Below are 17,366 nucleotides of genomic sequence, written 5' to 3'. Positions count from 1 at the left end.
TTAGACAAAAATAATGATAAATTTATTCATTAAATTCTTATATATATATATATATATATATATATATATAGTGTCACTCAATAATAATAATAATAATAATAATAATAATAATAATAATAATAATAATAAAATTATTAGAGATTATTTTACAAGAAATTTAAAGTTAAAATCATTTGATATTTTTGTATTTAATATAATCAAAAGATGTCCTAGGTAAAAAAAAAAATATATATTTGTATTAAAAAATATGTATTAAAAGAAAATATTTTAATTTAGATTTATATTAAATACATATTTTTTTAATACAAATATTTTTTTAAAAATATTACATCTTTTGATTATATTAAATATAAAAATATCAAATAGTTTTAACCTTGAATTTCTTGTAAAATAATCTCTAATAATTTTATTGATTATTATTATTATTATTATTATTATTATTATTATTATTATTATTATTATTAATAATAATTACATAATACTATTATACCATGATTTTTTGTATTTTTTAGATAAAAATAATGATTTATTCATTCATTTATATATATATATATATATATATATATATATATATATATATATATATATATATATATATATATATATATAGTCACTCAATAATAATAATAATAATAAATAAAACTATTAGAGATTATTTTACAAGAAATTCAAGATTAAAATCATTTGATATTTTTGTATTTAATATAATTAAAAGATGTATTATTTTAAAAAAGAATGTTTGTATTAAAAAAAATATATTTAATATAAATTCAAATAAAAATATTTTCTTTTAATACATATTTTTTAATACAAACATATATATATATATATTTTTTACGTAGGCCATCTTTTGATTATATTAAATACAAAAATATCAAATGGTTTTAACTTTAAATTTTTTGTAAAATAATCTCTAATCATTTTATTATTATTATTATTATTATTATTATTATTATTATTATTATTGAGTGACACTATATATATATAATAATTTAATAAATAAATTTATCATTATTTTTGTCTAAAAAATACAAAAAATATAATACAATATTATTGAGCAATTAATAATAATTATTATTTTATTTTATTTTATTTTTGGACGGGGGACTATTATGTCTAACAAAGAGAAACGTTAGGGATTGATTTGTACATTAGTTTTTCTTGGGGACTAAGATGTCCGTTTTTAAAATCTTTGGGGACTGATCTGGATAATTACACTGCCGGAAAATGAACTAGGGACTGATTTGTCTGCCGGAGTAAAACCTTGGGGATTAATATGTGTATTAATTTTCCTTGGGGACTAAAATGTCCGATTCTAAAATCTTCGATGACTGATTTGAGTAATTACTCTATATTTTATCAATATCCATCTTTCGTTGCTCTCTAATTTTTATAAATTCGGTTTCAATTCTTCTTTTTATAATGTTGGATACTCTCAAAACTGGCAGCTTTTTCCTTTTTGTATTTTGCTCACCAACTGTTTGTAATTTTGTTTCTTTATTAGTGTTAGCGTGTTCAGAGAGTGAAAGAGACATGGGGATTCAAGTGGAATAGATGCAATGCACTATAGCCGTTACGTTTGGGCTATGGGGATAAAGTGTTGAGGCATCCCATTTGGTTCATAATTACATATTAGTATAAATAAAATCATATTAATAGTTATAGAATTAAATCAAAATTAATTTTTTTATAAACAACTTAATCTTGATTTTAATTTTAATGACAACATTAATATTTTCAACAAAATATAATTTTGGAGACAAATATTTAATTTCAATTACATCAGACTCATATTACTTCCAACTATTATAATCACTTTTTGAATATGATCGATGGACTTCTCCATCAAAAAATACTGCTGCATCTGCATAATCTTTTCCAGTAAAAATCTCTTCATGGCTTATCCAATTTGCTAAATTATCTATTTTTATTATTATGTATTTTTTTAATTCAAAATTCTTTTTTAATTCTTGGACATAATTTTTTAGTAGCATAATTATTTTTAAATAATAGATTTCAGTATTTCGTATAAAAATATATATTGATTATTTATTATTTTTGCATTAACTTGATGTTACAAAAATATAAAAAGGAATTTCTCTAAACTCTAAATCCTAAACACTAAAACTTAAAACCTAAACGCTAAATCCTATAACTTAAACTCTAAATCCTAAACTCTAAACTATCACTTTTAATACTCTGATCCTTACACCCTAAACCCTAAACCCTAAACACAAACGATCATTTCTAATACTCTAACTCTTAACCCCTAATCCATAACTCTTAAACCCTAAATCCCTAAAATCTAAACCCTAAACTATAATTTCTAATCCTGTAACCCTTGTACCATAAACCCTAAACTCTAAACTATCATTTCTAATACTTTAACTCTTGCACCCTAAACCCTAAACCCTAGATTCTAAACACTAAACTATCATTTCTAATCTTGTAACCCTTGTACCATAAACCCTAAACTTTACACTCCAAACCCTGAATCCTAAACTATTATTTACAATACTTTAACCCTTGTATCATAAATCTTAAACCCTAAACCTAAACTATTATTTTTAATACTCTAATCCCTAACCCCAAAACCCTAAATTCTAAATCCTAAACTATCATTTTTAATACTCTAATCCTTGCACCGTAAATCCTAAACCCTAATCCCTAACCCCTAAAACCTAAACCCTAAACTATCATTTCTATTCCTCTAACCCTTGCACCTTAAACCCTAAATTCTACACTCCAAATTCTAAATCCTAAATCCTAAACTATCATTTCGAATAATCTAACCCTTACACCACAAATTTTAAAATCTAAATCCTAAATCTCAAACTCTAAAATCCTAAGACATAAAATCCTAAACACTAATTCCTAAATGCAATACTCTACTATAAATCCTAAATTATTAGCTATAAACCTTAAACATTAAATACTAATTATAATATACAAATATCTTAATATTTATAATAACATTGACATCTAATATTTTAAAATTTATTTATTTTTCTCATGATAATAAAATTATAACATACTAAGTAAATTCTTTAAAACGATTATATTTTATATATCTTATTCACCAATATATTTTAAATTCATATATATATTGATTATTTATTATTTTTGTATTTATTCTATGTTAATAAAAAAATTGTTCGAATTCATCAACTAAAAATGTATATTCGTATAAACCTTTTTTAAATACATAAGTCATAAACGTTTAAAAATTTTAAATTGTAAACCCTACATTTTAGTAACTACATATGTCATGAGTAATACAAATAATAAACACAAATTTTAGTAACTACATATGTCATGAATAATACAAATAATAAAAATGTAGTATTATTATTTAATTGATCTAATTATTATTCGTAACATTCTATTAATTAGGTAAATATAGTTCAGCATTTAAATTTTTAATATATTTAAAAGTGAAAATATTTAAATTTTGTTTGTAATCAAGTCTAAATGTCTAATCAACTCATTTTTTTATTAATTTTTAAGGTTGCGTTTGTTTACAGGCACATGACACTAAAATAGGGATACAAAAACACAAAATCGTATTTGACAGATGAGATATGAATAGAAATATTGTGTCGAGAGACACTGCATTAATGTATTTTATGTTCACTCTGACAGGAGGACATAGAGATACTAACAAGAGACATAATTTATTTTTATTTTTTCTTTTATTATTTTTGTTAATTTTTCATAATTATATTTTTTATTATTATTATATTTTTTCTTTCCAAATTTATTAATTAAAAAATAATAATAATTTAGACTTTTATAAATTGTACTAGTTTATCACCAAATAAAATATAATAACACTAATTTTGTGTCTCAGTTTTTTGTATTTTATTTACAAAGTCTTGTCTTATCCTATTTTCAAAATCAAATACAGCTAAGCCATTAGACCAATTTAATTAAACTTAATTACCGAAATACTTTTATTATATAATATCATAGTTAGATTAATATAATAACCGAAGACAATTGAACTACATATATTATTCACAATCTAATTTTAGTCATTTTAAAATTAAAAAAATAATATATTAATCTTTTTAAAATTTTATTCAAGGAATTGTTATATGTTTTGGCTGAAATCAATGTTTTGATGAAACAATGTATATACTCAAGGATTATTATTATTATTATTATTATTATTATTATTATTATTATTATTATTATTATTAGTAGTAGTAGTAGTAGTATTATTATTATTATTATTATTATTATTATTATTATTATTATAGTAGACACTTTTGCTTGTGAGTTTTTTTTTTTTTCTTGTTTACAATTTGCTTTATGAGTTTTTTTCATAAAAGTATAAGTAGTAACGTTACAATTTTTGTTAACTAGTGTCCAATATTAGTTTAAAATATTGGTTCTTTATACACATGTCCATTAAAGGCCCAAGTTACAAAAAGCCCATAAACTTAACCCTTCCCTAATTGCATCTAAATAACAATCTTTCCAAGTCCAAAAAAAAAAAAAAAATGCTTTCATTCATGATTGAGGCCTCTTTATAATTATTATAAACTTTGGGTAAGAATATAAATACACATACTAACCTGTACAATTGATCAACATCCACACATTTGGAATCAAATTAAAGTGTTCTTTAAGAATCACTTGATACTTTCACCACCATAACCAAATCCTTATTATTTTTTCTTTAAGATTCTTTTTAGTTTTTTTTTTACGACACACCAGATATTTGGATGAATTCTTTTAATGTATTATTTAAAAAAAAATTCACCTTTTTTTATGTTCTACTTTTAAATATTTTTGTATTTTATTTTTTAATAATTAATAAAATATAACTTACTATATTAAAAAAAAATTGCTATCTGAATCTCATTCTGATCACTTTAGCTAAAAATAATAAATTTTATTCTGTCGCCTAACAATATTAAACTAATAACGGTAAATTAAATTTACTTTTGAAAAATTACTCGTTCTTTAAATTAGTCCCCAAAAAATTTATTTTAATTGAATTTGTTTTTTAAAAATTTTAAATTAATTGCATTAGTCATTTTATCATTTTTTTATTGACAATGTCAAAATTTGTTAATATGATACGTTAAGTGATACTACAACACATATAGGAGTTTTAATTGACTATTAATATAATAAATTTATAAAATTATATCAAATTAAAATTTAATTAAAAAAAGAATTTAAAGCATTGGAATTTTTAATTTAAGATTAATTTGATTTAATTTTATAAATTTGTCATATTAACTACCTTTTAATGTTACTTAATATGTCGTATCAATAAATTTTGATATTAAGAATGACAGATGCACTAAAATAACTAAGTTAAAATATTTAGAAAATAAATTTAATTAAAAAAATTTAAAGATTAATTTAAATAATGAATAATTTTTTAAAACTAATTTCACTATTTGATCAAAACTAATAAAGATTAACGTTATACTTGTGCTTCATGAACTGTTGTTAAATTAGAATTAGTGAAGTCAATTACTCTCATTGATTCAACGTTCTGCTTGTAAATGCATTTACAGGGATGGCAAATCCAGCTTCAACTTCTGAGACCATGGCTACTAACTACGACATCTTTCTGAGTTTCAGGGGTGAAGACACGCGTCATGGATTCACAGGTCATCTCTATGATGCTCTCTGCCGCAACGGAATCAACACCTTCATCGATGATGAGAATCTCAGAACAGGAGAAACAATTCGACCTCAACTCCTTCATTCCATTGAAGCCTCAAAGATCTCCATTATTGTTTTCTCAACAAACTATGCAGCTTCAACTTGGTGCCTTGATGAACTCGTCCAGATCCTTCGGTGTCACAGGGAAAGGTACCAACTTGTGTTTCCGGTCTTCTACAAAGTAGAGCCCTCAGATGTACGGCATCAGAGGAACACTTACAAGGAAGCCATGGATGCTCATGAAATCAGGTTTGGTTGTCACTCTCAGAAGGTGAAAGAATGGAAGGAAGCTTTGGCTGAAACATCCAACATGAAAGGATTTCATTTAAAACAAGGGTAAGTAATAAATACCTTCTCCCCGATTGTTTTAGTGTCTAAACTCTAAATCACATTTTTAATTCTCTTATAATTGTGAGGATGTGTGGTAATGATATGCTTGACTATTAATATAACTATACCATTATTAACTATTACAAATTGATATCCTTAATTTTCATTAATTGGTACTTCTATATTGATTTGAATCGCTATCTTGTGTACATGGTCATATAAGTGAAGATTGACTTATCAATTATTTTAATGTCAACTAAATAAATCCTTTATTAGAAGTTAGAACTGACTTATAAAGATTATCATTAAAATGTTGCATGATCATTCAATGACCAATCTCAATATTCGAAAACTGTTTGAACATCTACAGGTATGAATTCAAGTTTATTCAAGAAATTGTAGGCAAGGCATTGACTCATATACCTCCAAGACAATTGCTTATTGAGGATCATATGGTTGGATTGCAAACTCGAGTTGTAGAAGTGAAGTCACATCTATATTCTTGGTACAGGGTATTATCCAGTAGCGAATCACCCAAAACAAAGTTCTATAATAACAATACCATGTTGGGGATTGTTGGAATTGGTGGGAGTGGAAAGACGACACTTGCCAAAGCCTTGTATAACTCCATCTGCGACCAGTTTGAATGTGCTTGTTTTCTTTTCAATGTTAGAAAAATTTCAGATCAAGAAGAGGGCCTAGTACATCTACAGAAAATGCTCCTCTCAGAATTGCTTGGGGAGGAGAAAATAAGGTCCGCAGTGTTGAGAAAGGAATCACTATGATCAAAGAGAGACTTAGGGAAAGAAAAGTTCTTATTGTTCTTGACGATGTTGATAAGACAGAACAATTAAAAGCATTGGCAGGAGAATGTGATTGGTTTAGTCAGGAGACTCGAATTGTTATAACAACAAGGGATAAATATCTTCTAACAGCTCATGAAATCGAAAAGATTTACGAGATGAAATTGCTAAGTGACCCTGAATCTCTACTGCTCTTCTGTTGGAACGCCTTCAAAATGAGAAGGCCCAAAGCAAACTATGAAGACCTATCCAATCAAGCAATACATTATGCCCAGGGTCTCCCATTAGCCTTAAAGGTTATAGGGTCAAATTTGATTAATAAAAATTTAGAAGAGTGGAAGTCTGCTTTGGACAAATATGAGAAGAATCCTCCTAAAGACATTCAAAGTGTTCTTAGAGTAAGCTATGATAGTCTTGAAGGCAATGAAAAGGATATTTTTCTTGACATAGCATGCTTCTTCAATGGGAAGAAATGGGAATATGTAAAAAATGTATTAGATGGATGTGGTATGTTTACAGAAGATGGTATTAGAATACTAGTTGATAAATCTCTCGTAACTATCAAAGATGGTTACTTGAGGATGCATGATCTAATACAGAATATGGGTAGAGAGATTGTGAAGCAGGAGGCACCAAAAGAAGTTAGAGACCGCAGCAGATTATGGTTTCATGAAGATGTTCTTGAGCTACTACCCGATGATAAAGTGAGAACTACACAAACTTTCTTTCTTATTTAGCTTTTTGACTTTTTCCTGTCAGATGCAGGGTATTCTAATTATTTGTCTTCCTCCCATCAATACACATTGGAGAAGTTCTGAAAAGTTTTGTTTTATTTTATTCCCCCTTCAAGCCTTCCTCAAAATTAATAACATTTAATGTGACATATTCTTATTTCACAGGAAAATAAAAAAATTGAAGGAATAAAGCTTGTTCAATGTGAAGAACATGATTGGACTGACACTGCCTTTGAAAAGGTGAAGAAACTTAGAATTCTCATTCTTCGGAACACAAACCTTTCATGTCAGACTATTCCTCTACCTGAGCAATTAAGGCTGCTTGATTGGAAGGGGTACCCTTCAAATTCTATTCCGTCCAACTTAAAAAAAATTGTTGCCTTCAGTTTACGTCATAGTCCTCTCATGTTGGAAAAGCCGTTTCAGGTACAACTAGTTGTCTGATTCCCTTCTTATAAAAGGTTCGCTTTTTATTGTGCAGACTACTTTCTTCTAAAACTCGAAATTTATACACAAGGATCCATTTAGACTATGCGTAATTCTTGTTAATTTACACCATTAGACAACTTTTTATATATTTATATTACCTTTGTGATTAATTTAGCAAATTTTAGAAAATTCAAAATGGCACCAATAATAGACAAATAATCCAAAGACGAGACTTGACTTATATTACAAAATTGTGTTATGTCAAAATAAAGTAGTGTTTAACATATTAAATCTCTTCCCAATTTTATAAAATTTTACATGATTAATCTATATGGTTAAGTGTCTCAATTCAATGGTTGGATTCGTGGAATTCATATAATATATTGTTACCTTTTTTAATTTATTTATTTTTGTTTGCAGAACTTTAAGCATTTGACTTACATGAATTTCTCCCATTGTGAATCCATCACTCATTTTCCTAATGTATCTGAAGCCCGAAGTTTAAGAAAATTGATACTCAATGGATGCATAAACTTGGTTAGGTTTGACGAATCAGTTGGATTTCTCCCAAACCTTACATATTTGAGAGCTTCAAAGTGCACTAAATTAAGAAAGTTTCTTTCAAGAATTTGTCTGCCTTCACTAGAGCACCTTTCCTTTAACTGGTGTCGAAGACTTGGACTCTTCCCAGACATAGTGGGAAAGATGGATAAGCCATTAAAGATTTGTTTGAAAGCTACTGCTATTCAAGAGCTTCCAGATTCCTTTGTTGATCTTGTAGGACTTCTCTATTTAGATTTGACAAGTTGCGAGAAACTTGGTTATCTTCCAAGCAGCTTATTTATGCTGCCAAATTTTGTCACATTGAAAGTTGGAGGATGCCCTCAACTTGGTGGATCATTTGCAAGATTCAGAGAAAGCCTTGCAACTACTGCAGAGTGCCGTCCAAGTTTAAAAACTCTGCATTTAAGCCATGCAAGTTTATGTGACGAAGATCTTCATGTAATTATGCAGAGTTTTCCGAACTTGGAAGTCTTAAATGTTTCATCAAACAACTTTGTATCTATTCCAGCATGCGTTCAAGAATCGTCCTACTTGACAAGTTTGGATTTGAGTTACTGCCTAAATCTTCAAGAAATTCCGGAACTTCCCTCTAGTGTTAGGAAAGTGGATGTGAGACACTGCAGTTTCTTAAGTGCAAACACAACAAATATGCTATGGGCACAGGTTTGTTACTTTGAAATCATTTCATATCTTTTTAACCAACATAATGATTAAAAAGAAGAGAGAGAAAAATACTGAAGCAATATATTTGATGTGTAGGTGCGCAAAGAGATACATAAATTACAAGTTGTGATGCCAACTTCCAATACAGAGATTCCAGAATGGTGGGACTATCATGGAAGTTGGCAGGGCTATCCACGGTACCTGAATTTCGAGGTACGTGGCAAGTTCCCTGTTGTGGCTTTGGCGTTTGTGTTTGGAGAAATGAACTATCAACCTGTTGGTCTGCACTTGTCCATTGACTCTAGAGATTACTCTGCATACCAACCATCGCATAATTTCACAGTTGCCGAAAATCATGTGTTGTTGTGTGACCTACGAGTATTGTTCAGTGATGAGGGGTGGAAGAGACTTGATGCACATGCTGAGCATGGTAACAAATGGAAGACAGTGAAGGTGAAGTGTGTACCAGACATCATCCCAGTTCAATGGGGAGTGTATGTTTACAAGGAAGAAACAAGCATGAAAGGTATCCGCTTTAGTGGGTCGCAACAATTCGGGTTGGAGAGTGTACCTCGTAGTCCAGGGAGTTTGACGAAGAAGAGATTATCTTCTGCTGAGGAACTTGCCATCATTGCTAGCTTCCCAGAAAGCCTCCAAACTGTGGTAGAAAAGTTGAAGAGGCTTATGGCTCCAATAGAAGAAGACCAATGCTTGAGCTTAATGCTACAAGACGGAGATGAGGAGGACGAAAATGAGGATGATGGAGAGGAAGGGGAGTCAGACATCGAAGCTTAGAGGACACTAAAGTAATAAGGTTCCCCCATAGAAAACATGCATGTGGCCATGTTGCAATATAATGAGTTAACAAGGTTGGGTGACCAATTCTCTCTACACTTGGCCTGTTTAATTTTTATTCATTGGGTTATTAATTTGCATTTTCTGATGAAGAAAAGTTGTCTTTCTTTTCATTTTTCCTGTTCTATATACATATTAGGATAATCATTGCTTCTAGTTAGAATGCTTCTTTGAAAAAGATCTTGCCAACCTATCCTTACATTTGCATTTATGTGTTTTGTGGCTGGTTTAACTAACTTGGCCAGAACATACTTCAGAATTGTTGATTTGTTAGTAGCATTATATCATGATTCAGTGACGCTTTGACAAGTCCATTTCTCTGTATAGACTTGCGTTTTGCATTATTGGCTAAGCCGAACAAATACTTTCATATGCTGACTAATAATCAAAATTTCCAATTTCAAGAAATATATTTTGAATATATCAATTAAGTAAATTAGTAGATTTTTGTACGTTTCAAATGTGTGTGTATTTGTAAATTGAACAAGGAGGATCTCTTTATATCAATAATCGAATTAATAATTATCAATATCTTGACTTATTGAAGAGAAGAGAACCTTCACCCTGCATGCAGTTTTTTGTTAATCATTTTTAAATAAATGAATAAATGATCTCTCTCTCTAGAATGAAGTCTTTGATCAATTGAAATTTTGTACCTTATCCATGAAGAATACTATGACAGCATAACAACCATTGCAAACTTCAGGTATATGAAGTATAAAACAGAAATGTGTTATTATAAAGACTCCTAAAATAAACATTATTTAATAACACTTAATAATTTTGTTATATTTTAAGTCTCATGATTTATTTAGCTTGACCATTGTCCCAAAAAAATAACTTTGATCTTTTAACTAAAAAAATAATTATGTTATTTTTGTCATTAATAACTAAATTTTGTAGATCTGTCAGTGTTGAAGGTACATGGGCATCGATTCATTGTTCTTGGATGTTGGATGAACTCTACCAAACAGCATATGCCTCCAAAAGTTTATCTTGCAACAGCTGGTTGGCTAATACATACAAATCCATTGCCTTGTATAATCCAATATTTAAGTTGGTAAATCCGAAAGGCAATTCACTCATTAATATATAAAAATGTTTACATGGTGAGATGTGAATCATTTAAAGGAGCACATCATTACAATACTTTAACTTCTGCTTCTACTTACTGCTATTATTATTTTTATCAGTGCACATAGTGATGGCAAATCCAGTTGAAGAAATAGAAACTGGTTCTGAGACCATCAGCAACAGCAGCAGCAGCAGTTACGATATTTTTCTGAGTTTTAAGGGTGAAGACACGCGTTACGCCTTCGCCGGTCATCTCTACTATGCCTTGTGCCGCAAGGGAATCAAAACCTTCATGGATAGCGAGGATCTGAGGGTGGGAGAAACGACTCGACCTCAACTCTTTCAGGCCATTGAAGAATCCAAGGTTTCAATCGTTGTTTTCTCCGAGAACTATGCAGATTCCACTTGGTGTCTTGATGAACTTGCCAAGATCCTCGAATGTCAGGAGGAAAAGGGCCAGCTTGTGTTTCCCATATTCTACAAAATAGAGCCTTCAGATGTACGGCATCAGAGAAACAGTTATAGGCTTGCCATGGCTGCTCATGAAAATAAGTTTGGTTGTTACTCTGAGAAGGTGCAGAAGTGGAAGTCGGCCTTGCTTGGAGTATCTAACATAACAGGATATCATTTAAAAGAAGGGTAAGTAATACAATTACAGCGGTACAATGTGATATATACTTCAATTTCAATATGAAATATTTTTTCAGGAAAATGATATTGCAACTCCTACTTTTTATGAGAGAAATGTTAGGTGGTCAACATTTTTTTTTTAATTTTTGTCTTGTATTTGAACAGATATTAGCCAACTCTCCATATTTTTACACTCTAACATTCTCCTTTGGGAACTGTTTTGTATGTCACTCTTTGGATCAAATTAGAAAGGGACTATATTATCTGACGGAGATAAACATTGAAAATTGTTGTGTATTTTGAAATCTGATGGACTAAAATGTCGGAATTTAAAAACTTCATGGACTGATTTGGATAATTACTCAGTACTTTTATGAATTTAGCTAATATATATTTTAAAAGTACATTTTAAAGTTATCATTTGAAAATTCAATTTATAAAAGAAATTAAATTTTCAATATATTTTCCTATTTTTATAATCCCTAATATTACATTTATACCAAAAAACAACCAGCAATAATTGTAGGAAAATTAAACATGTATAAACTATTTTGAAATCGCCAAAGAGAGAGAATATTAAAGATTTATCTGTTTTTTTTAGGAAAAGATAGAATGAACTTCATGATTTGAAAGCCATTTGTATGTTTTATCTGCTCTGCACTCTACAGGTTCGAATTCAAGTTCATTCAAGATATTGTCTGCAAGGCCGCCACAAAAATTTCTCCTAAACAGATACCTTTGGAGGAGAATGTAGTTGGACTGCAGTTTCGAGTTGCAGAACTGAAGTCACTCTTAGATATTGAGTCTAACAACACTTTCATGTTGGGGATCATCGGAACCGGTGGAATTGGCAAAACAACACTCGCTAAGGTTTTCTATAACTCCATTTGCAATGAATTTGAGGGTGCTTGTTTTATTTCCAATGTCAGAAAAGCTTCCAACCAAGACAAGGGGAGAATATTCCTGCAACAAAAGATCCTGTCAGATGCTCTTGGGGTGCAAAAGATCAAGTTGGACAGTGTTGAAAAAGGAATACATACAATAAAAGCCAATCTCAGCACAAAAAGAGTTCTCATAGTTCTAGATGATGTTGACAAGATAGAACAGTTGAAAGAATTAGCAGGAGGATGTGACTGGTTTGGTCTTGGGAGCAGAATCATTGTAACAACAAGAGATAAACATTTGCTGGTGGCTCATCAGATCGGAAGGATTTATGAAATGGAAATGATGAATGATCGAGAATCACTTGAGTTGTTTTGTCAGAATGCCTTCAAGATGAGTACTCCTGCTAGAAACTATGAAGACTTGTCGAATCGAGCAATACGTTATGGAAAAGGTCTTCCATTAGCTTTAAAAGTCATAGGCTCAGAATTGATTGGTAAAGATCTGCAAGTGTGGGAGTCTTCTTTGGACAAATATGAGAAGAATCCTCATGGAGATATCCAAAATATTCTTAGAATAAGTTATGACAGTCTTGAACGCAATGAAAAGGAAATTTTCCTTGACATTGCATGTTTTTTCAATGGGCAGAGATTGAAATATGTTAAAAGAATACTAGATGGCTGTGACTTTTACACAGGCAGTGGTATTAAAATACTAGTTGATAAATCTCTCATAACCATTGAAAATGGTTACTTGAGGATGCATGATCTAACACAAGACATGGGTAGAGAGATTGTGAAGCAAGAGGCACCAAAAGAGTCTGGTGAACGCAGTAGGTTATGGCTTTGTAAAGATGTTCTTGAAGTACTAACTGAAAATAGGGTAAGAACTAAGAACATTACCGCTCTCTTTATTTGCTTTCCTTTTTGTTAGTGCTAGTACAAGAGTATGTTTAATGAAGTGCATATAATTATTCTTGGTAAAGGAAAATAGTAAAACTGAAGGAATGAAACTAGATTGCTATGGAGAAGTCAACTGCTGTGATGATACCTTGGAGAAAATGATGAAACTTAGAGTTCTCATTGTTCACAATGCAAGCTTCTCCTCAAAGCGTATTCGTCTTCCCAATACATTAAGACTAGTTGATTGGAAAGGGTACCCTTCAACATCTTTTCCACCAGCAGGATTTAATCCCAGTAAAATTGCTGCCTTCAATTTAACTTGTAGTTCTCTTGTATTAAAGAAGCCATTTCAGGTACAATTGCTTGTCTTCTTTTCTTTGTAAAAAAATACTTCATTATGATCTAGGGTTATTCGATTTTTAAATCTGAAATATTTTACATATGAATTTCTAAATGCAAATTCTTGTTAATGTTTTGCAGAAATTTGATCAATTGACTTACATGAACTTCTCCTATTGCCAGTCCATCACTCAATTTCCTAGTGTGTCTGGAGCCCCAAATTTAAGAGATTTGGTACTTGACGGATGCAAGCAATTAGTTAAGATTCATAATTCAGTTGGATTTCTCTCTAAACTTGTTTATTTGAGTGCTTCAGACTGCACTCAACTAAGGAGTTTTCTACCAGAAATCTTTCTACCATCTCTTGAATATCTTTCTTTTGACTTGTGTAAAAGACTAACGCATTTGCCAAGGTTGAGAGAAAACATGGATAAACTATTAAAGATTTCTGTAATACATACTGCTATTAGAGAGCTTCCGCTATCTTTCGCTAGCAGTCTTTGTGGGCTCGAATATTTAGACATGACAAATTGTAAGCAACTTCAATGTGTATTTACAGGATGGTTTCCAAAGCTTCGAACATTGAAGATTGGAGGGTGTTCTCAACTTCGGAAATCATTAAATGTAGATACATTTTTTCTTCTAGAATATCGTTTGATGAGTTTGCATCTTAGCAATGCAAGTCTATCAGATGATGACCTTGAGAAAATTATGCAGATGTTTCCCTATTTAAAAGACTTAATTGTGTCCTCAAACTGCTTTGAGAAAATCCCGTTTAAACACTCCTTTTTCTGGACAAGTCTTGATGTTAGTTACTGTCTAAGCCTTAAATATGTTTTAGCACTTCCTTCTAGCATTCAAAAAGTAGATGCAAGACACTGCAATTCCTTAAGGACATACTCATCATCCACGCTATGGTCACAGGTTTATTATTTTTAATTCCTCTCTTGTTTTCTTCTGTTTAGCAAAATAAGGCCCTTATAATCTTATTATTCCTGTCTGGAATCACAGATGCGCAAAGAGATAAAAGGATTGCAAATTGTGATGCCGAAGACACAACTTCCAAAATGGTTAGACTATTGTGACTCTGGAGGGATCCCCTTCTTATGGGCACGTGGCAGGTTCCCTGTAATGGCTCTAGTGTTGGAGTTTGGCAAAATGGACTACCAAGATATTAGTCTGCATTTGTTCATTGACGATGAGCATATATACAGCCAGCGCCCTCAAAGGCATAGTTTTGCTCTTGCAGAGGATCATGTGCTCTTGTGTGACCTGCGACTACTATTCAGTGATGAGGAGTGGAAGAGGCTTGATGTGCGTCTTGGACATGATAATGATTGGAAGGCAGTGCAGGTGAAGTGTGAAGCAGGCTTGAACTTAAGACAGTGGGGAGTTTATGTGTACAAGAATGAAACAAACATGGATGATATACAATTCCCGTGTCCTTATTATCATGAAGAAGAGTCATTCCTGGAGGCTGTGACAACACCACCAAGTGATGAGATGGAGGAAGAAACTCTAGCGGCAGTCTCAAGTAGAAAGGAAGAATGGTCATCCCCTGAATTATCTGATGATGATTCAAATCATGATAATCGTTCCCCTGGAACTTGTAGCCTTTGTTGTTCGGCATTATTGTCAAGCTTCAAGAAGCGGCTTTGCTGTTGTAAGGTGAGAAGGACAAGAAGTACTTCATGGTGGATAGTTTTATGGAATCAATGGAGACGGAGGCAGAGGAGGCTAAGGGAAGAGGAGAGAAACTGGGAAGAAGAGAGAAAAATGGAGAGAGACATGAGACGGCAGAAGGAGAGTATGGCAAATGAAGCAATGCAGAGAGATATGGAAGAGTTGTTGGAGAACATAATGGTGGAGGAGGTCCAGCTGAAGAAAGAGAGATCAGAGACGTGTGGAAGTCAGAGAGAGGGGAGAGAAAGGGGACAGATTGAAGAGAAAGAGGACATGGAAGAGGACGAGAGCAAGAGGTGGAGGGATAGAAGGCAGACAATAGAAGAGACATGGATAGAGGAAAGGCAGCAGAAGGCAGAGAAAGAGACATGTTTGAGTCAAAGAGAGGATATAAAAATGGACGTAGAGGAGGACAAGAGCAAGAGGTGGAGGGAGGGAAAACAAAAGATGGAAGAGACGTGGATAGAGGAAAGACGGCAGAAAGAAGTGGTTGAAGAGACGTGGATGGGGGAATTTGATTGGAGTGTGATGAAGATGGAGGTTGAAACGAAAAGAAGACGAGAGAAGATGAGAGAAAAGGAAGAAGAATGGAGGGAAAAGCAGTTGGATGTGACAAGGGCGATCTCTTCACATCATGCTCCTTTCTCACCAAACCTCCAAATTGTGGTGCAAAATTTGAAGAGGCTTATAACTGTCGGAGAAGACAGTGGCTTGGACAACAACCACGATTATAGCTCGGAGTGGTTTCCGGACAGGACAATATTAAGGCATCATGATGGGGAAGTGGAAGGATAGTCGCCTCAGCTTGAAAATTTTTTAGCTAATTATAACAGCATATGTAAGATGGAACAAAAATGTTATTCTTACACTAAAAACGTATTTGTATATAAATATATATGTGATTTAATTTATTTTTAATATGTATTTATATTTTAATATATATTTTATATTAATAACTGATTTTGATAGTTGATTTTGGTGTCTATGTAGCATAGTCAAAGAAAGAAATAAATTTCTCCATGACTACATTTTCAATTTCACGCTACAAATTTACTTATTTTCTTTCATTTTTATTCATTTTTTCCTTTGTCATTACTTTCACAATTCTTTAATTTTTTAAAAATATTATTTTATATTCTGTACAAAATTAATAAAAATAATACACAGAGATAAAAACATGTATTTTGTTTGTATAAATAAATAAACATAATATAAATAGACAGATGTTACGGTGGGTAACCGGAGATTAATAAGATGGATGGCTTTGGTTGGCCCAATCGTCCGCGGATGATGGCTTCCGAGCTAGTTTGCACGTTGGAGCCTCCTTCCGACTTGTGCTCGTGAGGGAATGGGGGGTGGTACCTGCAAAGACACTCCGATGCCTAAGTTAGCAAGAGTGTGAGCAGGTCTAGAGAGTATTGGGTTTAGAGATACCTGAGGGGTGTCAGGGTATTTGTAGTGGTGAGCCAATAACCACCGTTGGAGTAGTGCCATATTTTTAGGGTGTTAACCGTCCCATTATCTTAGGGAGGTTAAGATATGGCTTGATTAAAGTAGTTGGAGAGATTTTAGGGGCAGTTACTCATTTGAATGAGTGCTTATCTGCCAGCTGTTCTCCGTCCCGACTTCTTGGGAGTAAGTCGGGTTTGGCACCGACTTCTAAGTGTGAAGGTTGGCGTTTAGTAAGGCTCGATCCTCTGGACTGGCCTCTTATTTGGACCTGGGCCTTTATTATTGGGCCAGGGTAGGAACAACAGATAAACATAAATTTTGAGTAAAAAAAAGTTCCT

General features: G+C 31.6%; 1 protein-coding gene across 1 annotated transcript; it reads left to right on the top strand.

Annotated features, from left to right (window-relative positions):
- Positions 1-5,489: 5,489 nt before the first annotated feature.
- LOC130965406 (uncharacterized) lies at positions 5,490-16,487 on the top strand. The gene is given in 13 exon segments (XM_057890170.1): positions 5,490-6,024; positions 6,389-6,759; positions 6,762-7,525; positions 7,721-7,981; positions 8,405-9,211; positions 9,308-10,005; positions 10,749-10,772; positions 10,970-11,104; positions 11,198-11,779; positions 12,439-13,534; positions 13,638-13,907; positions 14,035-14,817; positions 14,905-16,487. Coding segments are annotated over 13 exon segments (7,743 nt in total). The 5' UTR covers positions 5,490-5,539; the 3' UTR covers positions 16,372-16,487.
- Positions 16,488-17,366: the final 879 nt, after the last annotated feature.

The sequence above is a fragment of the Arachis stenosperma genome, chromosome 3 (genome assembly GCF_014773155.1).
Source record: "Arachis stenosperma cultivar V10309 chromosome 3, arast.V10309.gnm1.PFL2, whole genome shotgun sequence".
Taxonomy (NCBI): Eukaryota; Viridiplantae; Streptophyta; class Magnoliopsida; order Fabales; family Fabaceae; genus Arachis; species Arachis stenosperma.
The sequence above is the reverse complement of the archived record's forward strand: the minus strand, read 5'-3'. Positions and strand labels throughout refer to the sequence as shown.